The sequence below is a fragment of the Gambusia affinis genome, linkage group LG07 (genome assembly GCF_019740435.1).
Source record: "Gambusia affinis linkage group LG07, SWU_Gaff_1.0, whole genome shotgun sequence".
Lineage (NCBI taxonomy): Eukaryota > Metazoa > Chordata > Actinopteri > Cyprinodontiformes > Poeciliidae > Gambusia > Gambusia affinis.
In genome coordinates this window covers 14,125,827-14,153,388 of record NC_057874.1, presented here as the reverse complement: position 1 = coordinate 14,153,388, position 27,562 = coordinate 14,125,827, and the positions used below count along the sequence as shown (strand labels likewise).

Genomic DNA, 27,562 nt, shown 5'->3' with positions numbered 1-27,562 from the left:
AGAAAGCCAGTGTCTGGAGAAGCCATGTTTACATATTGTCAAAAGCTGCTTTAAAACATGATGGTGGCAGCAACATGCTATGGGAATGCTTCTCCTTGTAGTGGTTGGAAACCTGGTCTTTTAGTAGAACCATGACCCTAAACATACAGTCAGATGGCCTAGTCCAAACCTAGATCTAAATCCAATTGCAAATCTGTGGAACGTCTTGAAAAAAGCTGTTCAAAGGTGATCTGCATCCAGTCTGACTGATCAAAGAACAGGCCAACACTTCAGTCTCTAGATGAGCAAAGCTGGTAGAGACTTCTAGAAAGTGTTGAAAGAAAAAATATTTTCCTTTCCACTTCAGAATAAGGCACTTCTTTGTGTATAAGTTCAAGGGCTTAGAATATTTTCTTGAGATCTAAACCATAAGGAAAGCTGCATCTCCAGTGGCGTCTGCATTAAAGAACAGTGGTGACTTTCAATGAAGTTTATTTTTAGGATGCCCTTGGCTGGATACTGTTGTGAGGACTGCAGACCCGTCTTACATCAGAGATAGTACATAAAAACAATGCATTTCCTCCACCAGGTACACAGAATAGGACGGCTGCTCCATCGGCGCAAAAATCTACTTCTGACGTCCTTGCTTGTGATTACGTAATAATAACCGTGAGTCAAAGTGGTGAGCACATCGTCCTGTTTCTTCTATTTCAGAAGTAGGACAGGAGAAGAACTCCATGTGGCTCTTCCTCTTTCTTCTTCACAGAGCATATTAATATCCGCCGGACTGTGCGTCAGCTCAACCCACACGATGCGTTAGCTTTGCACAGACGAGACATTCCACTGTTGTGGTGCGAAAGAGACTGGCTGACTCACTTCCCCTCAGTGAGGAGACTGAAGAGAGGGATAAAATATGAGACAGCGTCAGTGATCGCCTCTTTGGAGTCAGAGAAATGGCTGAAAAAATCGATCACTGACGAAGAGGAAGATGTTTTTGTTGTCGGACAAAAAGAGGAGAGAAAGTAGCAGAGGAGCTTCGAGAGGAGTGTTTGTATTTGGGGGTGTCTGTCTCTTTAAGCTGGCTGGTTGATACTGCAGAGTGTGTGGGTGCTGCAGTAGACACAGAGAGAGGATGCGGGAGCAGTGGCAACAGCAGGGCGAGAGAGGAACAAGCCGCCCGGCACAGATTCAGATCTCAAGTGTCTGCGCTCAGGTGTGAGGTGCACCGTTCAAGAGGTGGGAGCATAGGGGACTCTGTGTGGAGAACAGGTGGAGGGGTGGCAGAGCGTGTGGAGAAGGGGCTGTTTATTCGGAGCGTGGCACCGGTGGCAGAGTGGCTCCGCTGGGATGGCAGAGGGGGGCAGCTGGTGGGCTGGCGCTGGGGCAGTCCACAAAGGGACAGGGTCAGTCGGCGACAGGACAGGCGATCCAGCGAAGGCTACGCACACCGGACGGTGCCCACCGGATGGTGTCAACATGCTCCATCCATGGCACAGATAGCACCTCTCCGCCCGGGGCAGGAGGAGGGAAAACGGGAGGTTGGGGAAGGGCTGGGGCGAGTCGAACCAGTGGGGAGGACGTTTCTGGGCCAGGTGTCCTTGTGTCTGGAGGAAGTCAAGGGGGATTCAGAAGTGGATGCCGGTAGCGCGTGCTTCGGCCATGTGTCACGGCGGCTGGGCCGGCTGCTGAAGAGGCTGCCCAAGTCTCGCTCCTGGAGCGACGGCTTGAGGATCCTGCGAAGATCATCGTCTAACGGATCCCTGCTTACCAGCTCAGGTACGACAACGGCAAATAAAAATCTCCTGACGTTTCTCATGATGAGAACAGGAGTCTGTACTTTGAGGGAAGAGAAAAAGTTGATGAGTGGACAAGTTGAGCTGCGCTGACCTCAGAGGCCGGCTGTAGGCCAAAAATATTTCTGTTTTGTGTCGACCATTCTGTCCACTATTGAACAGCCATGCCTCGAAACACCGTGTTAGCCTTTGTCTCTGAAACACTATTGACTGATCTATTCCTGTTGCTTTTTGTGTAAGAGAAGATGGTATCTGCTCACCACATTCCAGAATCTAATAGATATATAATTGGATCAATAAATATTCACTTATTTAGGAAGTCTGATAAAATTAGAAATAACTGTTAATTAAATACAATTATGAATAATTAAAAAATAGGTTTTTGTCAATAAATGTAAAAATTTATATTACACTATTTTTAATCTATTATGTGTTCATAATTATATATTTTATAATTATTTCAGTGTTAGCGTCATCATGTGGGGTTAAACTGTAGGAAACCATTTCATGACCCATTTTATGTTTATTTAATATGAAAGGATTTATTTATTTTTTTACATTTCTCACATTTAATTATTTAAAATAACTTTGACCAATTTAGTTATTAATTGTAATACTTTGCAAGTTTATTGAAGTTATTACATAAAAGATCATTCATTTCAATGTGACATGTTTGGCCTTCCATACGTTTCACCATCATCAGGGTCCGGCCTGCACACTGGTTGGAAACAACCAAGTGGAAAAGGTCAGCTGGCAGCTGCAGTTTGCTTTTGCACCTCCAGAAAGTCGCCATCTTACTCAGACGGATCCAAAACACACTTTCAGTTTGAGCCTCTAAAATCCCCCGTAAGTGAATTATGATATTGACTTTGTTCTGTCTGGCAGAAATTTGAGAAAAGATGGAGCCTACCATAGGCTGCGCAGCATCGATTTTTCCCCATGTTTTACCCAAATAAAGGACTGAGCTAATGTGTTTTTTTTGTTGTTTTTTTTGTTGTATATTTTTTTAGAGGGCGATGACTACATCATGTAACATTAGCCTGAAGTGCAACCGGGGTGAAAAGAGGCAGGGAGCAAATAATGGCTGGATGCTGCAGATTCATTGATTCACCCACAGACAGAATGACGCAAATCTTTAAAGCAAAAGATTTAACACACACATTTTGTTGTGTGTGTGACCTTCTGTGTGAGTGCGATAAGACCCTGACCAAACATGACTCAGGGAGCACTTCTTCACCACCACTCAACCTGAGTGACGTCATGCTGCAGCCTTCAAAGCCTAAGAAGCAGCTTCAGCAGCGCAGGCTCACTGCAGACTGATAAGGGCTATTTATAGATGGCGTTCCCTGGAAGGAAACCCAGTTAATCCCTTTAAAGAATAAAAACCGGGACAAACTGGACACTTCACTTCTTGAATAGTTTATTCTATTAGGATTTCAGCATATTTAAGTGTTTTCAAACATTTATAAAAGATGTGGTTCAGAAACTTTAACATCAAGGGGCATGTGGAGAAATTCAAAGTTTACTTTGAGCGAGAAAGTAAGCCCTTTGATCTCATAAAGTGCTAACAATCAGAAGCCCACTGATACACACAGTGGTTTTTTTAAATGCAAGCAGAGACATTTCTGCTGCAACCTAAATTGTGCTTTTCCATGAAACACAGTAGTCTATAGGTTTTCTTGGAGTTTTCTATAGTTTCTTCTGCATGAGAAACTCTGCGCGGGCTTCAAGGCTAACTTTAATCGCCTTTATAATATCCTTTCACTCCCAAGTGTAAACAGTGAGTTCAAAAGGGATTTCAAGTAAAGGTATCTCATCCCTTAAGCCTAATTCCAAAGCAGTTCAGCTGCAGGTTGGGTGGCTGAAACGTTTTGCCGATCAAGTACTTTAAGGGTGAAGCTCACTGCTTTTACAGTATAAGGCGAGCGCCGTGTTTATTGGCACTGAAGATGCATAGAGAAATTGCCTGCCGGGCATCACTGTTTTTGTCTTGGTCACTCCTGAACGCCCATCCTGCCCCTGACCTGTTGACAACACTCATCGGTGTGGAGGGAGTTACTGTGTGAAGAAACCTCAAAGTTTAAGTTAGAGGAAACACAAAGATAGGAAAGGAATTTAAAAGTACTCATGGTACTGCAATGCAGGATTAATTTATTTCATATATCTTTAACAGTCACACCAATGAATGTAAAATCTACCAGATTTATCTGGGTGACCTTAACAGCGCATGTTGTAAAAGACCCAAGAGTGGCCAGCCAGAAAGTTAATGTGGGAATACCTTAAAATGAAACCGAAAACATACAACAGGAGAGTCAATCCCACTATGGGTAGGTTAGAGTGTGATACAAAGCACAGACCTCAACAGGAGACTGCTTGGATGGCCTGGGAAAAACTAAGCAACACAGAAATGACTCAGAATGTAAATACCAAAAACTCCAGAATAAAACAACTACAAAGAACTGACTGAAATAGAAACCACAACACAAGACAGCTAAAGTAAACCAAAGTTCTTTCATCATAAAAGGCCAAATCGTCCCTGACTTGATTATTTTCAGCTTTTGTTCTCTGTTGGTTAATCTGTCCCAAGCTGAAAACAGGAAAAGTAGAAGGAAATTTGGTGTACATGACTATCTGTGTGCCCTGTGATAGACCAGCAGTTCTCCTAAGGCGGACCCTTCCTTACAGCTCATGCCATCTGGACAAGGCAGTCTTTGCTGACTCTAAGGTCGATAAGGTCCTGTTTATGGGGCTCAGTCATTTTCAGCACAAAGTCACACATGTAATTAGATATGAATGGTTACAGTTTTCAGTATGCTTGTGTACAGATTTGTGAACTTGGATGGTTTAGTAGGAATTTATCTAATTGAGTTATAAATCTTTGAATATCTCTCTTCAGCAAAAGCTTGATTTTGTGTGTATTCTGCCCGTGTTTCAAAGGGGAGCTTTCACATCAATTTATAGGTAGTATATTTTTTATTTTGGCATTTGAAACAACACAATTTAGTTTTAGTCCAACTAATTCATTATTCTTAGTTTATAAGCTGCCGACAGACAACCAACATTTTTCTGAACACAGTTCACTACTTTTGGGGCTTCCAGACCTTATTAGATTGGGTTTCCAAGTTGGTTGTGGTTTAGATGCCAAACAAAACAGTCCAATTTATAGAATTTTTAAGAAGGGTATCACAAACTGCGCTGTGGCAAACCTGTGTTTAGCATAGATTAACCCAGCAAATAAAATATGCTTTTATTTCATACTTGAAATTAAAACGGATCTAAATTTATCTGGATGGCAAAAGAGGAAGTGAAATACTTCTTTACCACACTGCCAAAACCAGAAGTAAACTTCACCATTATGTTGGATCATGAGCTGTTGAAAAGATAGTAGAACCCAAGTAGGTCAAATTTTGTACTTAAATATCTAGTGTTACCAAAACTGCAAAATAAATCTTGAGATAGAAAAGGCATTGGAACCGTACATTTAATTGTGCTGCTATATTTCTGAATCTCAATTTCTTGTGCATCGTGGGAGCATCTGTATCCACACAGATCAATATTTAAAGAATGAGGAAGAAGGCAGACTCTTCGTTATCAAATACGAAGCTACAGTGCGGATAAACAAACACAGATGTATGGAGGGTCAGATTTGATGAGGATTACACTTGTGTGTTTATGTCTGGTGGGTCCTCACACAAAGGGTTTTTTTTTTACTGTGAATATGTGTTTGCAAAAGGATCAGAGATGGATGTGATGCTGTATGTTTAAAAATGGAAGCAAGTAATACCTTTAAATACTAATAGTAAGGAAAAGAGGAGTGTGTGAAGCATGGTGTGTCTGTGCATACAATTCACACATGGGAGAACATGAATAATAACTCCAAATCAGCTGTGATAGGATCAGACTAGTTAAACGTTCCCCCAAAGACCCTCTAAGCTGCTTTCAGGTCCTTCTTAGACCGCTTAGATTCATTAGTGTCGGTGTTAGTATCCCTGCCCCTTATGTTAAAGCTATCTAACCCCACAACATCCCCCTCCTGAACCAGACTCACAGTAAGTATAATACCCCCACCCCCTTTGTATCTGCAGCCATGCAGACATCCTCTTTAACCTGAGAGACACTGCTAATCTGTCCCTCACCCACTGTCTCTCAGGAACAGAAAAACAACCACCCGCATCCCCGCATCTTGCAATTCCTGTCTCAGCCCATTTAGTGATTGCACAGAGCGATGTTTCAAGTTACTTCAAATGGAGATGGATTTTTGTGCTTCATGGGAGACTGAAGAAAAAGAGATGCGTTTAGGAATGCAGACAGGACATGATGTGTCTTGTGCGAGGGAGACAAAGTTTCCCGTTTCCCATCTACCAACTGATTATCGACTGCTGCCGCAGTTGAAGTTAACACAGCTTCCACAAATGGATCTTTGCTAAGTGCAGGTCGGAGCTCCCTTCCTCTCCGCGCCTGCACTGATGCACATCCCTGAAAACGTGCCTTTTTCCTCGCCCTGCACTGTCGAGGCAGAGTCAGTCAGGAGGTTATATCCCACATGTTTTGTTTTGGGTTTTTTTCTACAAAGCAGAAACAAGCCAGACCGGTTCATCAGAGTGACTCACAACACCATTCATGTTGGGACAACACACACGGCTCTTGGCATCAACACTGCATTGGAAGATTGGATGCTAATGATTGTTTATGGTTCAAGTTCATTGCAGACTCTGTGACCTATCTGTACCTGTTCCTTCATCTACGGTCATTGCATATGCATCATGTTCAAACCAACCTGGAGTTGGTTCATGCATCAAATTATTTAAAATAGACAACAGGAAATTGGCCAAAAATCTCAAAAAGGAAGCAAGAAATTAATTTGAGAATAGACAAAAAACTGAGGGTGCATTCACACCAGTCCTGTTTAGTCCACTTTAATTGAACTCTGGCTCGTTTGCCCGGAAAGTTTGATTCATTTGTAGAGTTGAGAATAATCATCATCATCATCATCACCTTTATTTATGAAGCACTTTATACACCGACAGGACCAAGGTGCTATACACAATCATAAAATACAATGCGATTATAAAATAGAGAATTCCCAATCGAACTCTAATGCGGACCAAATAAGCAGTGGAATATGCTTGGACAACATAAATTTACAAATAAATGTGTATAGGTTGTCTTTAAATGAAGAAAATTGATGGAATAGTGAATTATTTGGAGAATACGGATCTTGTGTTTCAAAATGGTTCTGGCACAGATCAGTAGTTGGCCACTACTGAATCAGTATGAACATTTTCTGGCTCCGCCACTACAGGGACAGCTTGGGATCCACCAGAAATCATAGGAGTGTCGATGGAAACAGGAATGTCTGGGTGTATCTCTTGGACCTGTAACCTCTGTGACCCAACCTCTAATAAGCAGAAGACAATAGCTGGATTGGTTGATTTTCAAAGAGACTTTCTAATCCCATAGGTGACGCTTTTTCAGCTGAAGAGAGTAAACTACGAGGAAGTCAACTTCCCAGTTGAGGGGATTTTTTTCCCTCAAAAAAAACCAAAAGTAAAAATATGAAGTAAAAGGTTGTTCTTGGCCCAGTCTGTGAAAAGAATAAAATAAATGTCAGTAGTTCCTGTAAGTGTGTCAGAAATTCCAACTTAACTTCTCTATCTGACAAGGGGGTTATAAAATTTCCTCTGAAGTGAAAAGGGAAAGCCCCTCTCTTCTCCCTACAAACGCCAACAAACTAACACACATCACTTAACAAGCTACACAAGAAGAACAGCCTTATTCCTGACTCCATTCCTACTTCTTCTATTTCATATTTCTTTCACTTTTATTTTGCACTTTGCTCACATGCATGCCGTCATACCGTGACCCACTGAGTGCCTCCCGGATCACCTGCTGCGTTAGATGTGGAGGTGATGCCAGTGTAAATATGGATGAGGGAAAACCAAAGACAGGAAAAGGAGTCTCTCTTTTCCTTTCCCCCCCTGTCAGCTTCCTTTCTTTCTGTCTCCCTGCACTGACCTTCAAATGTCGAGAGCGGAGCATCCTCTTATCTGAACTCTTCCCTCTGGTCGACTCATCCCCGCCTGTCAGCGAGGCAGTCCCGTCTTTTCCTTCTCCCGGTTTATCTGCCAATCCAGTCGCTGTCATTCACACATACTTATATCTGTCCTCCTGTTCCAGTGCAGGCGCCTTCAGTTATCAGTGTATTCCTTATATGTATACAGTATGCCATGTGTTGTCACATCTTCCTTCTTTGTTCTCCACCAAAGCTAAATAGTTGAAAGTGTCGCCCTGTCTTTACATCTTTTTTGTATTTGTCTGAAGTTTATATGTTGCAGAAAAAAAGGTCATTTAAGTTGGATTTTAACCAAAGAGATCTTTGTTTTCAGTGCAAGTCACCAAGTCATGCTGCCATTATGTTCTTCCTAGTGGAAAAGGTCACTGATGTTGGCAGAGAAAGGGAAAAACAGGGCTTATCTTATTTTTTCATGAATTTATTTGTTTTAATATCCATCAGATAGCTGAAATATGATCTCTTTGTGATGTTCTATCCAGTCAACTATTTTGCTGGTACTTAAACCGGCCAAAATATACAATTTCTTAGTGTTTTTTTTTTTTTCATATTTTAGATTTTTTTTTTGGCTAAATATCTTATGCAAGGCTGTGAAAATGTATTTTCCACCTTGCAGATTTCTTCTGTTTCTGTTTTTCTGTCCTGCTTCAGTGTTTCAGATCGTCACAAACAAATGTTAACATCAAAGACAACTTAGGTAAATACAAAATAAAGTTTTAACAGAGGATTTCATTTGTTTAAGAAAAATTGATATCCAAACCAACATAGTCTTGTAAAAAAAAATAAAAAATCCCTTCGCTCTTGTTAAATCATGAATTACCTGTAATAAGCCGTATTTATTTATTCACCACACCCAGGTCTGGAATAATTCAATATGACTCGTTAGGCAACATAAAACTGCCTAAATTATCTAAAAAGGCAAGAAAGCATCTGTCAGAATGAAGAGGGTAATAAGGCCATTTGGCCCTGGACACATTGCTGTAGGGAAGCCATGCATTTTTCTATATCAGTTTACTGACCATTGGTTAAAGACATTAAGCTCAAAAACACAAATGTACCTAGCAGCATGTTTATCCATTTAAATAGGCTGAAAAGCTTGAAGACAGCTTTGGCTGTAAAGGTTAAATATGAGTGTAGTAGAAGGATTTCTTAAAATCTGTACCGAACCTATTCTGTTTTAGCATGTCAATGAAAAAAAACTGCAAAATATCATTTACTTTTGGTATTTCATCTTTTTTTTTTTTTTTACTCTTTCACCTTCTGTTAGTTATTTGTAGTTACTTGCTTTTGATTAAATTACATTTAAGAAGAAAAAGGCCATTTCAATAAATGATAAGAGGAAGCGACAAAGTGTTTTGGAGGATTATTTGACTCCCGTTTCCCCCTAGAGGAGAGCTCTTCTTGCCTGGGCAGTTTTTTTTTATGGTCTCTGTGTTTTTCTCTGCCGTTGAGGAGAAGTGAGATCTGAGACTGGGAAAAACCTCTGACCACAAGAAAGTATTGGAGGCAGAAACTGGCAGACCCACATATAGAACAAAAAAAACAACTATTTTAAGAGGGCTTTGTGGAAGTAGCTTGATCCGTGTTGGTTTTTTTTGTTTTTGTTTTTTTCTTTTTTTACCAGAAGCGGATGAGAGTTGAAAATCGTAAATCATGGAAACTGCTTTATACTTAATCACTTAAAAGCTTCTAGAGTCAGTTCATCGCTGTACTACATTAGAGTCATTTAACACAGCTCTACGTTATATCTTATAAATCCATTATGAGTTTTTCAATGGACCTGCATCAGAAGAGACTTATAGGAAATGTTCACTCCTGGCTTCAACCACTAGACGGAGCCATTTCCTTCTTATGAAGAATCAAGTTTTAATTCTGGCCTACTTTCCTCATCTTGCACTGCTGCTGGTGGGACTCCTGTGGGGCAGCATTAATTATGTTATTTTATCAGTCCTGCCCGCTGATTGGTCACTGAATGCACTGATGTGTGTTTTTCTGTCCCATCAGACTGCAGCTACACCTGTCACCTGGAGTGTGAGAGACAGGTCCAGCTCGACTGCAACCAGAGGGACAGAGAGACGGAAGACAGCCCAGGACCCAAAGGGCGCTCATCCCCCTGCTCCTCTTCTGCAGCTCCTCGGTGCAAGGTGAGACAATCTGGATTCGGTTGGAAGAGCGAGGTGAACATGACTCAGTTCTTTATAGTTATTAGGTTGTCTTTGCGTCATCTTTCCATGCCTCCACTGTTACGTAAGCGTCCTCCGCTCCAACAATAGGCTATGCAGGATCACTTCAGGATTTATTTATGTGCTCAGATACCTTTTTCGCTCACAGAATGTTCCCAGAACCGGACGCTACATTAAATTAACATCTGCCTACAACCTCCTCTGTTGCTGACTCTCCAGTTCCCCACTTTTTCTTTTTTCTTTTTTTAGCCTCCCCATCTCCTCTCTCCAGCAGCAGGGGTTCACTTTATCGAATCAGTTCTGGCCCATGATGGCCTCACTTCCTCTCTTCCTGTCAGAAGGAGGAAACCAATTAGGTTAATCACTGTTTCTCCCAAGAGACATCAGTCACGGCAAAGCTGCATTATCCCAACATGTTTTCTTTGATCTCTGACGAAGCCCCCCCCGTCACAGAACGACCTAAGTGTGAATGTTGGTCAACATTTTCCTTTAATCTCAAATCATTCCTAAAAGTTAAGATCCAATTGTGTCAGATTAATCCTCAAATAATCAGTCATGAAAGGAGTTCTGTTTAATTATGTAAATCTGCTCTATCTCCATTATGAGTTAATGTTACAGTGAGCTGTAGGATCAATGTTGGTGTAATCTGCATTTTGCTGGCAGAGATGAGCCTATTAAGATTGCTGCATTTTTAAGGGACTAGATAATGTTGTTTAGGGTTCGTACAGCTGAAAAAAACCTCATCTAATTGGCTTTTAGAGTTTTCCAGGTTTCCATTAGTGTGGAAAAAAGAAAATCCAGAATAAAAGAGGGGTTGACTTTACTGACCTTTGTCCTTCTTTCATTTATTAAAGGACAAAATCCTAATAATTTTTTTGTTTTTTTAAACAGATTTAGATTAATTTGACATATTTTCCCTGGAGCTGACAAATCTCACACTGATTTTTAACCCTTTACTAATCAGTATTTTAGTTTAAATTTAAAATGGTCCATTTTACTGCCAGTGCCTGAATTTATGAAGCCCCCAAGGAAAATGTTTGTTTTTTTTCTTTTGCATTCCTTTGCAATAAATTTTGAAAATTCACCCTGGTCTATTTTTCATATACTCACCGTGATAACAAATATCATTTGAAATATCCACTTACGAACACCTTTAAAGAGCCTAAAAAAAAAATAAAAATGTTTTTATACGTCCTCAAGTCTTAAGAAAACTGCTTGAAAATCTCTGTTGTTAACAGATGTGTGTTTCTCTTTAAGCTCCTCTGTCGTTTGTGGCAGTGCACACCTCCAGTACATCCTTCAAATCTTGCTAGTTGAATTTTGGAAGCAAATGAACAACAAGCCCATCGTAATAAGCTGTGCCTGAAAGAAGCAAAACAAGTGCAATCCCTGTTTTGCACATATTTGTGAGACCGAGGTTTGTCTCTGTGCACACTGTGGTTTGGCGCAAAATATTGCAGCAGCGCTGCAGACCAGAGAAAAGACGAGTGTTTATTTCCTGCTGTCCCCCTTTTTTCATTTGCTCTGTTTTATCGCTGTAGCTGTGTGTCTGGTTGCTTTTTTTTTTTTCACCAGCCTTTTGTTACTTTGTGTGTGTCTCAGCAAAAATTGATCCCCACGCGCCCCGACGTGCCCAGATGCTGCTGTGGCTGCACTCACAATTCAAAGCACTGACCACGTTTTATTGATCGGAGACGCACGCGCATGTTTGCGTAGTCGTGTGTGTGTGTGTGTGTTTGTGTAGTTTTTGCATCCCACTCCCCCCTTTTTGCTGTCTTCCCCTCTAGGAAAACAGCAAACCCATATAGAGGAAGAAATCTGCATGCGGTTCCCTTTGAGCAGAGCCAAAGCTTACAGACAGATACAGAGTAAAATGGTGAATCAGTTCTACCATAACAGAAACCAGTTCTGCATTTGTGAAGATTCAAAAGCAGCTCACTGAAGCTCGTTCAGATGGAATCAATATCATGGTTGAAGGGGGAGGCTTTGGCTCTTTTCTGACATGGGAGGTCACTGCCAGACAGAAAGGGCAGATCGTGTATTCAGTGTAAGGTCAAAGGTGACTGGAGTCGCTCTTACTGGGTAAATTATCGATATTTTATCCCTCTTAGTCGACACAAACCCATCTCTTTAGCAGAAAATCAGCAGACGTAAGGCAGAAGGATTGGGGATATCTCAGCTTTTAAAGGTACATTTCAATAAATTACAACCTAACTGAAGAATCCATTCATGCCAAGTAATTTATTTAAACAAGAGGATCTTATGCAAGCTCTTATGTAGGTTAATATCACAGAGAGCAACACAACTGAGGCATTTTTATCTGTTCTTTCAGATGATTACAGCTAATAAAAACCCAAAATTCAGTTTTGTAAATAATTGCAAAAAGACTAAATAAACTAGTGAGTCATGGGTAAAGAAGCAAGAAGCTGGCTTTTCATAGTGTTCTATCCAAATATATCACAAAACTAAGTGGAAGGAAAACATGTTTTATGTACTGTACTGTGCAGTTGTGGCTTATTTTAAAATTCATTATTAGAGTGTGGCACTGAGGCGATCAGTCTGTCTCCTTACGGAGGTTTTTAAGATGCCCAGATTGTTCTGATAGCCAATTCTGTCTGGAAAATTAAACAATCCCCATAAGACTTACCAACTTAGAGCTTTAAAATTCACTCAAGGAACAAAATTCAAGAAGCTTGGTTTCAAAATGAAAGGATAAATTTACTTTCATCTAAACAGAAAAGTCTATAATCAGTGGTTTAGATCTTTTGCTCATTTGCCCAGGCTGTTTGTGCACCTTTTTTCTACCTCACTTTTTCCTTCCACTCAACTTTCCACAAACATACTTAGAGACAGCACTCTGTGAACAACTAGCCTCAGTGGTACTAGTTCCTCATTATTGCCTAGACCGTGACATAACATTTCTCTAATAAAAATGACGACTGACCCAATTGAACTGTCGGTTTTCTCTGTAGATAACATATGAGTTTCACTTTTCTCGTTGAACTACAGAAATAATGTCACTTTTCAACGACACTCTGGCCTGCCGGGACACACCTGGTTGGTGGTCTTGCCGGTTTCGAGTCAACTGTTAACACACAATGACAGAATTTCAGCAATCGAGCAGCCATCTTTCCCGGCCCTGCTGCTTCCTGTCTCCGCCGTTCGAACATACGGCGCATACAAGAGCAGCGAGGCTTCATGGCTCCCGCTCATCAACGTTTGTCTTTCTGTGTACTCATGTCTCTCCCCGTCCACCCCCCACCTCTCTGTTGCTTTCGTCGTCTTCTGCTAGAGGAAGTGGCCGTGCTCTGCAGGGTGCAGTTGCCTGCAGGAAGAGAGACGGAGGTGGGGGGAGAGAAAGAGAGAGAGCGGAGGGAGAAGGGGGAGGGCGCTCTCCGCCTGATAACACGCTCAAACCACAGATGGTTGAGGGAGGTTGCGAGAGACCGAGGGAGGGAAACGATCGCAAAGAGAGAAGGATTGAGAAAGCGAGGCTCTTGTGTGGGAGGGATCAGTCCAAAGCGATGGAGAGAGGAGGAGAGCGTCTCGTCGTCTCCGCGGAGATTTCTTCTGCTACTTCGGGAGTGGATGGGGATCACTGAGCTCTTTATTTGCTCCGCAGCCAGAACTTGACCCCAGCTGCCGTTTGCCCTATTCGCCAGTGTGACGCAGAGCCCAGTCTGAAACAGGATGTGGTTTTGCATGCATGCCTTCATTAGTCTGCTGGCTTAGCAGGTGCCGTCAGGTGAGCGGGGTTAACTTGACACCAGGCTGTAAGCCGACTCTGAACCGGTGTGGACATGAAGGAGTCCCGGCCTGCTGCGTGAGAGAGCGTCAGCTGCCGACAGCCAGGTGCTCTGCAGCCCGTTTGCGACAGCAGCACCAGAGCTTTCTGGAACACAGGCTCGTGAGGAGGAAGTGACACGTCTGAGATCGCTCTTGTATTTCCTGGTCCCGTTCTCCGGCGGCGCTTCACGGTACCGGATCCGAGCTGAGCTCAGCTGCTTCCAGCCCATCGCCGCCACCGTTTGAACTGGATGTGCCAGCGGAGCAGCTCTGACCTCTCCTGGGTGAGTGAGGGACAGTTGGATGCTTTCGGACTCTTGACTGCGGCTGACAGTCCCTTCAGCCGCCACGTTCTGAGACGAGCCGACGCTCTCCTCAAGCTGCCCGCCGCTCCGGTGTCCTGGAAGACCTCTCCATGACCGTCAGCACGGTGCTGACCCCCTCCATGACCAGCAGTAACAGCATGAGCAGCGGGTACTGCAGCCTGGACGACGAAAGCGAGGACTTCACTTTCTTCACCGCCAAGACCTCGTTCTTCCGCAAGCCCAAGCATGCACCGAAGGTACAGATCTGCATCATTTTCTCCGAGATGGATTAAGATGTTGATAAAAGAGATGGAGGGGAGACTCTGACAGATAAGATCAACGGTTTGATTCAGTGTGTCTGGGAACAAAGCAAACTGTCATTTATATGAAAAAAAAAACAACAAAAAATGCAGCCTGAAAGCAGAAGTCTGGAGAGGAAGTGGTGGTGTTGTTCAAGCAGGCCTCTAGGTGTGTGTGAGAGTACAGGAGGGGAGTTACTTTCACACATCTGCACTGTTTCTCTATGATTTACCTTAAAAACCCATTTCAACTCCTTTACCTGAGGCATTCAGAGTTGAAACTGAACTCCTGCTGCTGCTGCTGCTGCTGCTGCTGCTGCTTCTCCAGTCTCCTCAGCCCAGCCAGCAGAGATGCTAATGATCTGAGCCAGCCGTCGTAATGGCTTCCTCTCCACTGCGAGTGGGAGAGGTTTCTGTAGAAACGCCGGCGATGCCCGTGCGTCGGGTTTATGTTGTCGTTTGTGTGTGCAAGGTGCAGATCACTTTACCAGTACTTTGTGGTTGCCATGGCAACTCTCGGGGGTTTTTTTTTTTCTTTGGCTCCGTTTGCATGTTCTGAGAAATTTCACTCTGCTTTGCACTCGGTCACTTCACACAGAGCTGCTAGATGGAGCAGCAGCGGCAGACATGCGGCGATGCTCGCCCTCTAGGGTTCTGTTCATGTTTGTGTGTGTAGGGGCAGGATGCTCGGCGGGTGATTGTCACTGAGGCACGGCGACATGGACGGCTGCATTAATGAGCGACTCCTTGGGCTGCCTCACGCTGACCTTGTCCTGGCCTCTCTTTGGTTGTCTGAGGGTTTATTCTCTGAATAATTCACCAGCTGCGCAGAGTCAGGGTTGCTGCCATGCTGACACAGACGAGTTTTAAGGTGTCAGATCAGTCAGCGTGGAGACTTGTTAACACAGATCCACAGGCAAATAGTGTGACATTAATTGTAATAAAGCTGAACTCCTAGGTGAGAGGATACGAAAGGGAGCGACTGTGCACGTTCAATCAGGAACTGATTGAGTTCTGGGGATTTTTTTTACCTGTATTTGAATATAAAAAAGCTGGACAAACAGATCCGAGTGGCGTCCTCTGGATACACTCAGCATCCTTTTATTTTTAGGTGTAAATTGCTACATTTGTGTCAGTGGGTTTTTTGTTTTTTTTTTCTTTTTTTAGTTGCATCCGCACCGTCACATCCACGGAGGTGGCAGATGCTCATCGCCATCCTTTATGAATTATTTCCACAGCTCGTCGTTTTTCCTTCAGATCAGCCAGTCTGCGTTTATGCATGTATGTCCCAGTGTGGGTGGGTGTGCAGCTGCTGAGCGTGGGATACGCGCATGCAAATCGAGGAGTTATATCTCTGCAGCTTCGATGCATATTTGCATGAAAACTTTAGTGACATTCACACAGTTCGCTGTAGTAACTGTAATCTTGATATAGCTGAATATTATTTAACTAGAAAGTATTCATTCAAAGTGTATGAATATTGCAAAGCGTTTCACTTTACTTTACAATTACATACCCTATAGAACCCATTTGTATTCAGCCCCTTTTACTCTGATATCCCTGAATAAAACCTAGTGTCACCAAATATCCTTAAATAGTCACCTAACTATTGAAAGCAATCTATGTGTAACTGAATCTGACTATAAATACATCTGTACTCTATAAGAAGTCTCTAAACCTGTCACAGCAAACAATTAATCAATTAATTGCATGATAAATTAAAATGAGGTCAATAATTTCCATTTTGATTCATTTTTTTACAGAGACATCATAATCGATTTATGCATTCTGTTGTGTGAGGTTTTTATTTCCACTTTAATTATTGGTTTTGGTTGTCAAGTTTTAGTTTGGATATTTAAGATACCGCTTCCAGTTCTAGTGTAAAGTGTTCTTTACAAAATTAAAGTTCATTGGTCTTCGAGAGAGCAAATTTGAATTTATTGTGCCATTATCAATATATTACTTGAAAATGGTCTCGAAAAAACAACAGCATTTAAAAATAACATTAAAAATTCAGTATGTCATTGAAAATATTTAAGCATAATTATGTTTGTTTCTTCTGAAGCATATGTCAAATGGTGTTGAAGGGTTCATATTACAAAGAGTGAAATTTACCCATAATACTATTTTTCTATTTTTTAAGGATGTGAAGAAAAAGCATTTTCTTATTTAGTAATCAGTAGTATTATATGTAAAAACTATTAGATTGAATTACACAACACAGCCAGTGTTCTCTGAAGTAATAGAAACATGATTTTGCATCTTCTAACCCATTTACATACACGCACACACCCACCCACACGCGCACACACACCCCCACACACTCACATGTGAGAAAGCCTGAAAGCTGTGAAACTAAATCTGCATGTGTGAGTGTGTGTTCGTGCAAACGCTCTCTGCCGACACCCTACGTTCATTGTACACTAGCACATGCAATCTATTCTCACACGGAAACACAGATGGTGTGATGTGGCACTGACTATCACAGGTTAAGGAGCAGCTGGTCAGATTAAGGAAACATGCAGCATGCTGCAGCACTGACATTTCAAGCAATCCTGACCTCTCTTGTCTCATGTCAGCAGCGCAAGACAGACCAACGATTACTCATTTCACCCTCAGGTTCTGCATGGCAAATATGAGTCTGTGTGCGTGTGTGTGTGTGTGTGTGTGTGTCGCTTACATGGCCGTCAAAGACATCCTAGACATTTGTTTTCACCCGACACCTGCAACACTAACATTGATGGATTAGATAACATGGCATCTGTCTGCTCTCTGTCACCTGCAGTGTTATTATCTTCACCAGACAGGGACTGAACATCCAGCTGACAGATGCTGGACTCTCAGCAATTAGGCTGGGCTTTCATAAACTTAGAAGGGAATCATCTGTGTCACCTGCCGTCACGCCTTGCTCTGAGTTGAAAGGGATGGAAAATTTTCCAATTGGATACTCACAACTAAAGAATAAACAGATTTCATAAACTGTCTGTGTTCTACAAGAGATTGAAAGCACGAGCTGAAACTATTTCACGTTTTGTCTCCACAAACTTAAAGATTTTTTTGTTTCTTTTTAGATTATATGTGATACATGAACACAAAGTATTCCACAACATGATGTTTCACCATGGTGATGGTGAAACATGGTGGTGATGTGCAGTGGTGGTTTTCCACACAGTTCGAAACGGTAGACTTTAGTGCCATTTGACCCGAACCCTTAATTGAACTTTTGCGTGTCACTTACAAGACACTTCTTAGATTTTTACTTACAAAACGATCATCTTCACTGCTATTAACTCCTTTGTGCTGATTTTAAAATCCCCAAAAAAACACACTGTACTTTACAGTGATAGTGTGATCAAATATGAAGAGGATTATAAATACTTTTTCAAGCAAAGGTAAAATCAAATAGCATCCTGTCTGTGCATGTTATTTGGACAGAAAAGTACGTCCTGATAGAGGGAACACGAAGCCCTGACTATTCATGACCTCCTAGTAGTTACTGCAGATATAGTTGTTCATCTTTCTGACTCTGTGTGCTCTCGGTCAGCAGCTCCAAAGCGACCCGGGCCAACCGGGTAACTTTGTGGGACTCCGAAGCTACACCCACTCCGTCCTGCTCCATTGTGCTCCCATCACTCTCACTGGTATGCAGAAAGGGAGGGCAGGGCACGGCCTCCGTTACATTTAGAAACTCTCATACAAACGCAGGAATTCCTGCAAGGCTCCTTTCACTCCGTTGCTTTCGACTGTGAGGAATTCTGGAAGGAGTCCGACTCCTACATACAATAACCCTCAGATTCTTTTCCCAACCCTGGAGCGCTCAGTGCTTGCTCAACATTTATACAGCTTTACTGTGTTTTGTTTTGTTTATGCTTGAGAACAGGTCAGCAAACTCAATAGGTTATGGGTCTATAAAGATAAATACAAAAGGTCAGAGATGGAGTGACTCTACAGTATATCTCCTGTTTTATTGATTATTTGTTTAACAGTGTTATTGCATGCACTGAGAAGTGTCTAATTGTAAAATAGCCTTCAAATGTATTCATGCCTGCTTAAGGTATCCCCTTTTGTCATATGATAACAACAAACTTTAATATATTAAATTTGGATATTTTACTGGGAAGTCAAGTGAAGTGGAAGGAAACGTTGGGAGACAGAAATTTAAGTCCAAGAACCATTGCAACATAGTTGAAGCTCAGTCAGGTTAGATGTAGAGCATGTATAAAAAAATAAATGAAAAAATAATGTCAAAGAAAGGTTTTGCTGCGAGTATTTAGCTCCATCAATTCTTTGACCTGCTTCCTGTCTCTTCTGGAGAAAAGCATTCCCACAGCATGATGCTCCTACCACCACAGGTCTCCATGGCGATGGTGTGTTACACAAAATAGGAAAACGTGCAGTGTGCAACACCGTTGAACGTTGCAGTGACAAGGTGCCATGCAATAAACAGATAAAATAGACTTTCAGTGTTGGCTGATTGCGGCTTCACTGCAGACATGGAGGCCAGATTCTGAATAATTTATGCAGAAAATTACAAAAAAAATTTAATTTGTCATTTCTTTCCCAACAGAATTTTATCGTTGCTGTTTTTGGATATGAAACTAATAACTAGCAAAACATCCTAATGGCTCTCTAAAGTAACACCAAATCCAGTCCCAGCATATAAATCTTGAATGGTACATTCAACAGAGCTGAAAATTATTCATACACTGGGATGTTGTAGATGCGCTGATCTGACTTTTACCATCTGATGCAGATTTTTTTTCTTCTTAAAGTTCTGATCACCGGTCAAGGAAATGTCTGATTTTGTTAACTATCCAATATCCGAGCAGTTCTCTGCTGAAACTGCACAAACTTGTGTCGGCGTGGTGATAAGTTTCAGCCACACAGAGCGCTTTACACGAAGTCCAAATATGTCTATTTCATTTCCCTAGACAAAATATTCAAAAGATATGAAAAGTGTGTGCGCTGCACAGAGTAATGTTTGCCATTTCACCAAGTTGCGATTGAATATTTCTGAACCAAACTCAAGAATCGTCCTTAAATTTTATTCCTCATGGTGCCACGGGCTCCTCTTGCTCTCTTGTCCTCCAGGATTCATCACAGCCTGTCTGTCTGCACTTCAGGCACAAAATCACCCTTCCTGCCGCCGTGACCCCGTCAGCCCCCGTTCTCCTCCTCTCCTGCCCCCAACAATGTTTTCTCTTCCTTCCACGCTCTCCCACTGCCTCAGAAAATGCAAACAAACTGTAGAAGATTGTGAGGGAAGTGGCGGGGGGGTGGGGGGGAAGCTATTGTGAGATAGAGAGGATGGATCCCACTGTACTATAAATAACCCAGTCAAACTCTGTGTTGCTAAGGCTTGCTCAGCAGCCATTCTTTCATCATTTCTCACCCCTCACTCAGGGCCTCCCACTGTTTGACTCCCTCCATCCTTCTCCTCCTTTCCTGCGTTTCCTCCCTCACTCCCCATCTCTCTGTCAGAGGCATGAATAAGAGCGAAGGGGAAGGCGTTCTTCTCATGTCGACTGTTATTAGCTCCATTCACAATATTTCTTGACTCCAAATACAGCTGGAGTATTGAATCATCTCACTGCTGAGGAAGGATGATGAGCAACCCCCCCCCCAAAAAATAGCAGCTTTTCTATGTGGGGAAAAGCATGGAGACTTTTCTGTTTGGGCTTTTTAACTCCATTATCAACATTATACATCAGTTTAATATTTCCTTCAAAGACTAAAAAAACAGAGGTTAAAAAGTTTTGCTCATTCAACTTTTCCAATCCTCAATAAAATTTTTATTTCATTTTCTTTTTACTGGGAGAACTGTAACAACGCCATCTGCTGTTAAATATAGAGCACTGATTCAATCATGACAGTCCTCCACTTACTGATATTTCCTTTCTCCTTCCAGCAAAGTGAAACAAAGGAGGAGAGAGGAGGCGCTGAGGAGCTGTCAGAGGAAGAAGTCCGGGCCAAGATAGAGTCGTACAATGCTCAGGTGTCTGAAAATGGCATGAATCTGGTGAGTTCTGGAAACCATCAAATCCAATTATAGATGAATGTTCTGATCAGAAAAAAAGTACTATGTTGTTTTTTTGTTGTTTTTTTTTTTTACATTTGTTGCTTCCTAGTGGTAGAGGAATGCAAACAGATGAGTTAGAAAACCATAAAAGAATATATTGCTTTAGTATGTGTTAGAAAGTAGCATTGTCATACTGTCAACTAATAAGGTTGATTAGAATTGTTACTTTGTGCTGTTTAGCAGCACATATGTACTATTTAAACACTGGAAGAAAGCAGTTTATTTTTTGTGAGGAAAATTAATAATATTATGAAGAATTGGTAGTATTTTGTGAAGGCAAGTGAAAATCTAATAAAACTGTGCACAGTTTTAAAACTTTATGGAAGCACCTTTAGATTCAGTATCAGCCCTCAGGAGTCAGATTGGTAATATTTGCCAAGTCTGCCTGGCAGACATTCTCCAAATATGTCTGATTAGGAGAACGACTCTTGTTGTCATCTCTCTTCTAAGGACTCCACCGACTTTTTTTTAGTTCTGAACTTTGACTAGCCCATTCCAAAACTTTTCTTTTCTTCCCATTAAGTCTTTCATGGGTTGGAATGACTGCTGCTGGTGGTATGTAGCAGAAGTCTGAACAGTCTGAGAAGATTTCGATTTACTGGATCATAACACAATTTCTGTTAAGGTTTTGGGAGATTATATGTGGGCCAGTACTTGTTGAAATGACATTGTCGGCTTCTCTGCAACCTCCCTGACCAATTTATGCTTCATGTTTTTCATACGTTTTGTATAAATATATAAATGTATATAAATGTCCAGTTTTTTTAAAGATCTCTGTTGTCTTAAATTTTCTCCAATTATTGCCCACTGTTGTGATAAATCTTTGCTAAAGCTTATCACCTCTTTCCATATCATGGCCTTAGCTAAAGGATTCAAACAAACAAATGTTAGGAATGGTCTAGCCAGCTCAACTTTATGGTTATCAGGTTTTATAATATTTGATGGCAGTTGTGAATTTGATAAGACTGAATGTGAAACCTTAATCCAATGTTGCTTTTACAACATAAAGGCGTAAGTGACACATGATTAGATGGCATGTTTAATTCCATGCTCTAGAAAATGCTGTCCTCGGATAAGTGTGTGTTTTTTGCTTTGAATTTTACTAAATGTCTTTTATAATAAACTAGAAAAATTTTTTGGAATGATTTATCATGCTCTCATAAAATCAAAAGCATTTTTTCAGGAGTCTGTGCACTTTTGAAAGTCACCGTATGCAGATATGGACACAATTCTGTCACATGGGATTTTATTACAACACTTTTTTTAGTGAACTCATATTTTTCCCCCATTAAGTAAAATGTAATCAAAATAAACTTTGGATTTTTTTTACATGTTCTTACTGTGAAAGAAAGTTTTATTGCTCATGATTGTAATTTTTTAAATACTCATTCAGTCTTTATTTCCTTCTAAAGAACATATTTTAGTTCTGAACTCTCTCCCCTTTGTTGCCGTCTTCAGGCTACAGACGGGTCTTTCACCGGCTTCATCAAGGTCCACCTGCGGCTCAGTCGGCCGGTCACGGTGGACGGCAAGCGGGGCCGCGCCTCGTCAGAAGACCAGGATGGAGAGCAGGGCGAGTGTACAGAAAAGCGAACGTCCTTCTACTTACCATGCGACTGTGTGAAGCAGATCCACATCGGCTCTCTGACCACCACCAGTGAGGTGATACAGGGCCTGCTGAAGAAGTTCATGGTGCTAGACGACCCTCGCAAGTTCGCATTGTACAGGCAGACGCACAGAGACGGTCAGGGTGAGGAACAGACCTCCCACAAGTTGTTTAATGCATAATGTGCCCAACAAATCCCTGATTTTTTTTGTCATTATTGTTCCGGTACAGACTTGTTCCAGAAGGTCCCTCTGTCTGAACATCCTCTTGTCCTGAGGTTGATAGCAGGACCAGATCCTGAGCAGCTCACCTTTGTCCTTAAGGAAAACGAGACTGGAGAGGTTGAGGTGAGGGAGCCTTGAAACAATCGTGCAAATATAATGCTTTCCAAGAGTAGGACTTTCTCTTTTTCACATTTTGTTACGTTACAACCAAAATTTTATTAAGATTTTGGGTGACAGACCGGCGCATAGTTGTGCAATAAAATTCCGAAAGGCATGGTTTGGTCTATAATTTAATAAGATCCTAATTAAGCACATTGAGACTAAGATTCTTGTAAAAACGTAGAAATGGACTACGAACACATTTACAAAGCTGTGTACAATCTGCAGTGTACAATCTGCATTATCCTTTCATGCAGAGTTACTTGGCAAGTAAATGGGAAAGGGTTACAAGGCAGAGTTTTATAAATTCAAAGTAAAAAACAACAGTCTGAATTAAAAAGAGGCTGTAAGAGTGAACTCATGTCCTTCTTTGATTTCACTCTTCATTCCACAGTGGCACGCGTTCTCTGTCCCCGAGCTGCAAAACTTCTTGGTCATCCTGGAGAAAGAGGAGGCGGAGCGCGTGCGAGCTGTGCAGCAAAAGTACACCATTTACCGACAGAAGCTGCAGCAGGCCCTTCAACAGCACAGCCCTTGACGCCTGACCCCGTCCCCTGATGTCTCCGACCCGGGGATGCACGGACCTTTAGGACACCATGTGATCTGAGTCCAGAGAGCGGAGCCTGAGCTGAACTTACCTTCGGACTCCTCGTCGAGAAACGTTCCGACACAGACAAGAGACACACTGATGCATATACTTTCTCAGGTCGTACGCAGGCTCCCTTACACAATCCCACCATCCACAACAGGATCCGGACAACAGTTGTTTACCCTGGGCAGGAAGATCTGGAACTGCAACCTTCTTCTTGAGATCTCATTTATGACTGATGTGAATCAGCAATGTTTTTTAAACTTTTCCCTTCTCTTCTGCTACTACAACAACTACTGCTGCTACTGCTACTGCAAGTGTTACTTATGCATGAGTCTCTCAGCTCATCTGCCCTGCACATAGGATTAGGATTAAAACAGAAGGCATGATTACTTTTAGCTGCCTCGAGCTGGAGCTGAAGGACAATCACACAGTGTGTTTTCTTAGACGTGACGTGTCTGATGTCATCTGATGTAATTTTTTATTTTTTATTTTTTTATTTCTGGATTTGCCGATTTGATCAGGAAACGTCATGAAACAGAGTGCTTGATTTGCTTTCAGTTCACTGAACAGAAAGCAGAATTAGATCTATTCGACCTCTTTTACTGTCCACCCCAGCAGCATGATGCTGCCGCCACCATGTTCTTAGTAGGTGTTTATATATATTAATCCATCCATCCATCCTCCATCTTCTTCCGCTTATCCAGAGTCGGGTCGTGGGGGTAACAGCTTCAGAAGGGAGCTGCTACCATACATAAAATGATCTGAAAGTAAGAGAGATGCTTGTCGTTTTTCTCCTCTTAATTCACTCGGTCCCAACATGTCCACTGATGGACATAAAAACTATGTGGTTAGTTTTTTCTTCTTTTTTTTTTGCTGCCTAAATCCACAACTAAGAACCCTGGAGTGATGATGAAAGTCAGCTCTTATGCCTTTAGTTACAAGCAAACTCTTGTTGTTTGGGGGTTGTCTTTGAATGAGAGAGGACGTTTTCACCAACTGACTTTTACAAAGAGGATTTCAATTGAATTGGAGGTGGTGGATTAAAAAAAATGAATACGTTAAAAAAAAATTAAAAATCAGCTTCTGTTTTGCACGTCTTGATCCAGGCCACAACTCTGAGGCTGGACATGCATTTTAGTTTACTTTCTAACCCCTAAAAAGGAACAAAAATATGTAAAACAAATAATAATGGCTATGATATGTTTGGAATGCATATGAATTGTGTAGACACTGGAAAAAAGAGGGAAAAGATTTTACGTTGTTGCTAATTAAATTTATTTATTTTATTATTTTTTTTACATCATTTCCACTGCTGTGTGTGTGTGCATGGTCATCCTGCGTAGAAAGGATCCATTAAACATTCTTATGTTTGTTATAATCCTCAAATAAGTGAGGCCTGCTGTCCATGAGCACATACTTCCCTGTAAAACCCACACCTGTGTGTTCCCACCCTCACCACCCGAGCTGTTCCTGCTGGCAGTGCCTTTTGTCCCATGTGTTTTCTGCGTTAACGTGGGTTTCAGCACACATTCAGGTGCCTGATTGAGTTACAAGTGTGGATGCTTCTGCTTGTGTGCGATTTTCTGGAATGACGTTGGTTTTTATTTGTAATTTTTTTCCCTTTAATCCCCATTTTCAGAATGCTCCTTTTTTTCCCTCAGCAAATCCCATGTGGGAGTGTGTGTGCATGTTTGGGTGTGTGCGTGCGTGTGTGCGTTTTATTTATTTCATGGTTCACAACCATCCATGTGAAATTATGTAAAGGGTGTTGCTTTATTTTTTTGCAATTTATTTAGTTTGACTTGTACAACTGTGCATAAATATGACTAGACCTGTACAGAAATTCAAATGAAATAAAAGGGTAACCTCTTTATTGAAATGTGTTTGCTTAAACAGTTGTTTTGCTTCACATTCGTATAAAGTCACATACACACATTTCTAATTAAGTGTTAGTATGTTTATTTTGGACAGTGACACAGCTACACGCCATCTACTGGATCCCTGGTTTGAACACAATGTGTAGTTTGGTCATGAACCTCAGAAAGTGCTGATCTGCCTGTATCTTGAGTTCCTTCTGAAAAGCCCACTTGCACTACTTTCAAACCACCAGCAGGTGGCGAGACCTCATCTAAACCACAAGCACCATCTGTACATGCTGGATGTAAGCTACAGCTGTTCGTCCTACTTTGTGTTTTCTTTTTATCTGCTTACAGAAAACCCTATAGCAGCAGTGCTATCTTACAATGCACTATGTTTTCCAAATTACTGCTATGATGTCAAAAACTGATGTGGCTCTCTGCCCAGGGTGGCGTGGCTTTTGTAGGAAGAGCTGATGGGGGGATGGTTGCAGCATCTCAGTGTTGTGCATGCTGTAAGAACTGTAGGAAGATATACACACTTCAGAGATGGCCAGTTATGCAGAAGTTAGTGCTTGAACTTTCAAGCCGGCTCTAAATTAAAGAGGTTTTTTTCTTCCTACATCTGATTATGGTTCTATAAAAATACAAACATAAACTAAGCCTGTTCTGCCCTGAAGATGGATTCTGTGAACAAAACTTAAGATCATGAAACTTTTATTCTATTTGTGAACAAAATATACTTTTGTGAGCATGAAAAGCACAACAGAATCTGAATTAGCTAAAATGCTACATCAGAAGTCCCTGTTTCTAGTGTTTCAACTGCTCATCTTTTTGATTATGTGGGTTATTTGCGCTACATTAACGTTTATTTACCTTGAATTTAATTTTCAATAGGCTAACAAAATTTCCTCTAAATATTACTGACGGCAGCCTGAGCCCCAGCCTTGGTGCTTGTATCATAGCGACAGTTTGGTTCCACAATGAGTTCCCTTTTTTAGGGTTGGGTTAGTTGAACTCTGTTTTCACTGTCCTTTTAGAATATGGTGTTAAAGCAATAAACTAACAGGTGTCAGTGTCTGTCACGAGATTTATGACCAAATACAGCCAGAAACCCCCACAAGGACCTATAGGTAGCTTTGCACCAGGCCCTATGTTTTGCTGCAGCTGTAAATTCATCAGTTGGGGTTAAATAGGCTCCCTGGCCACACTCTCACATGCCCAACCTACTTTAGAGGAAAGTGTGAAAAGCGTTTCAGTTTATAGCCATTGTCACATACACAGCCTAAGAATAATCAATATGGTGTTTAAGGGTTGGCTCTTGGCCAGAAGCTAACTAAATCTGTGTCAGCATGCATATTTTTGGAAGCAAATATAGACAGGGCCCTCTTCTCACCTCTGAGAAAGAGCTATGATTAGCTTTACCCTCTGCAGCCACCATGTATCACTTTCTGAATTTAGCCTCGGTCCCCTTCTCATGCCGGCCCGGTCTTACTCCGTCTGTCCTATTCGCTGCCTCCAACTATTTGTGTCTCAGTATGGATCTTCATGACTTCTCAAGTTTCAGTTCGCAGTTTCCCTCATAGGGTATTTGGAGTGAATGACCGTTAGCAAAGTGTGGCCCTATTAACAAGTTCTGCAAAAAACATATGCTTTAAATATTTAACAACATAAACGCTGCTTTTCTTTACTCTTTGTTCTGACAAACAGAAAAGGCTGAGCTAATTTTGCAGAACAAAAAAAAATATTTTTTTAAAAATGCGTTTAATTTTTTTTTTTTTATAAATGTTGCTCTTAGCATTTAAAATATTAAATGGATAGGTAATGATTTCTGTAAATTAAATCTTGATAAATAGCTGTTGGAAGTCAATATCTTCCCTCTAGTTGGCAATCACCTGGGCATCTTGATTTACTATTGATTTAGATTAGTTGATCCCAGTGGCTCAAGCTAACTAAGAGATGCCAAGAAAGAAGTCTTCTATATTATAAAGCAAATAGAACATGACAAAAAGAGATTTAGAAATATTTATGTTATTGTGATGTTTGCCTTGTATGGTTATTTCCACACATAGTGAGAGCGGAACATGTAAAGCAATTCTGATTAGACACGTCCTTTCTATTCTTAAGTGAACTAAGAGAGTGTAGAAATCAATACAATTCTGTGTGCTTAAATTGCTGTAATATTTAGGATTTTTACATAAGTTTACTTTTATATTAGAAATACACCATGAACAAGTATGGTACAAGTTTCCCACAGGAAGATAATTGATAACTCCAACTAGTTATCCGTATCTGGTTAAATAATGGCAAACACGACAAGAGCTTAAGGATAAGTAATAAAAGTGCATAGATAAACTGCTGATGTTATTTTAAATTTGGGTTTTTAGGTGGAAGACAACTTTGGGCAGCCTGCTCTTGGACTAGCTGTTAGCTTCAGACACAGACACAATCTTAATTGTTCCTGAATGATGTAAACTGATTTATATTGTTTTTTTAGACTCACTTGAAAAAACCCTGAACTATCCATTTTAAATGCTCTTTCAGATTTTTCATTTGGCAATGAAGAGAAAATAGAATTGCTGTAGGTTTTTTACAAATTCAGACTATAAGAAAACATGTGGCATCTTGAAG

General features: G+C 41.2%; 1 protein-coding gene across 3 annotated transcripts in view; it reads left to right on the top strand.

The window, feature by feature from the left end:
- Positions 1-24,958, top strand: part of rassf5 (Ras association domain family member 5) — a 31,946-nt gene extending 6,988 nt beyond the window's left edge. Inside the window, exons 1-6 of one of the 3 annotated variants that reach the window (XM_044122120.1) lie at positions 720-1,755; positions 9,847-9,986; positions 20,324-20,434; positions 21,953-22,244; positions 22,332-22,447; positions 22,878-24,958. In XM_044122120.1, the coding sequence (XP_043978055.1) occupies positions 1,467-1,755; positions 9,847-9,986; positions 20,324-20,434; positions 21,953-22,244; positions 22,332-22,447; positions 22,878-23,021 (1,092 nt within the window). In that variant the 5' untranslated portion in view covers positions 720-1,466 and the 3' untranslated portion in view covers positions 23,022-24,958. Of the gene's footprint in view, positions 1-719; positions 1,756-9,846; positions 9,987-12,490; positions 14,374-20,323; positions 20,435-21,952; positions 22,245-22,331; positions 22,448-22,877 lie in introns of those variants that run through there. The other 2 variants (XM_044122119.1, XM_044122121.1) reach the window with 2 other exon arrangements.
- Positions 24,959-27,562: the final 2,604 nt, after the last annotated feature.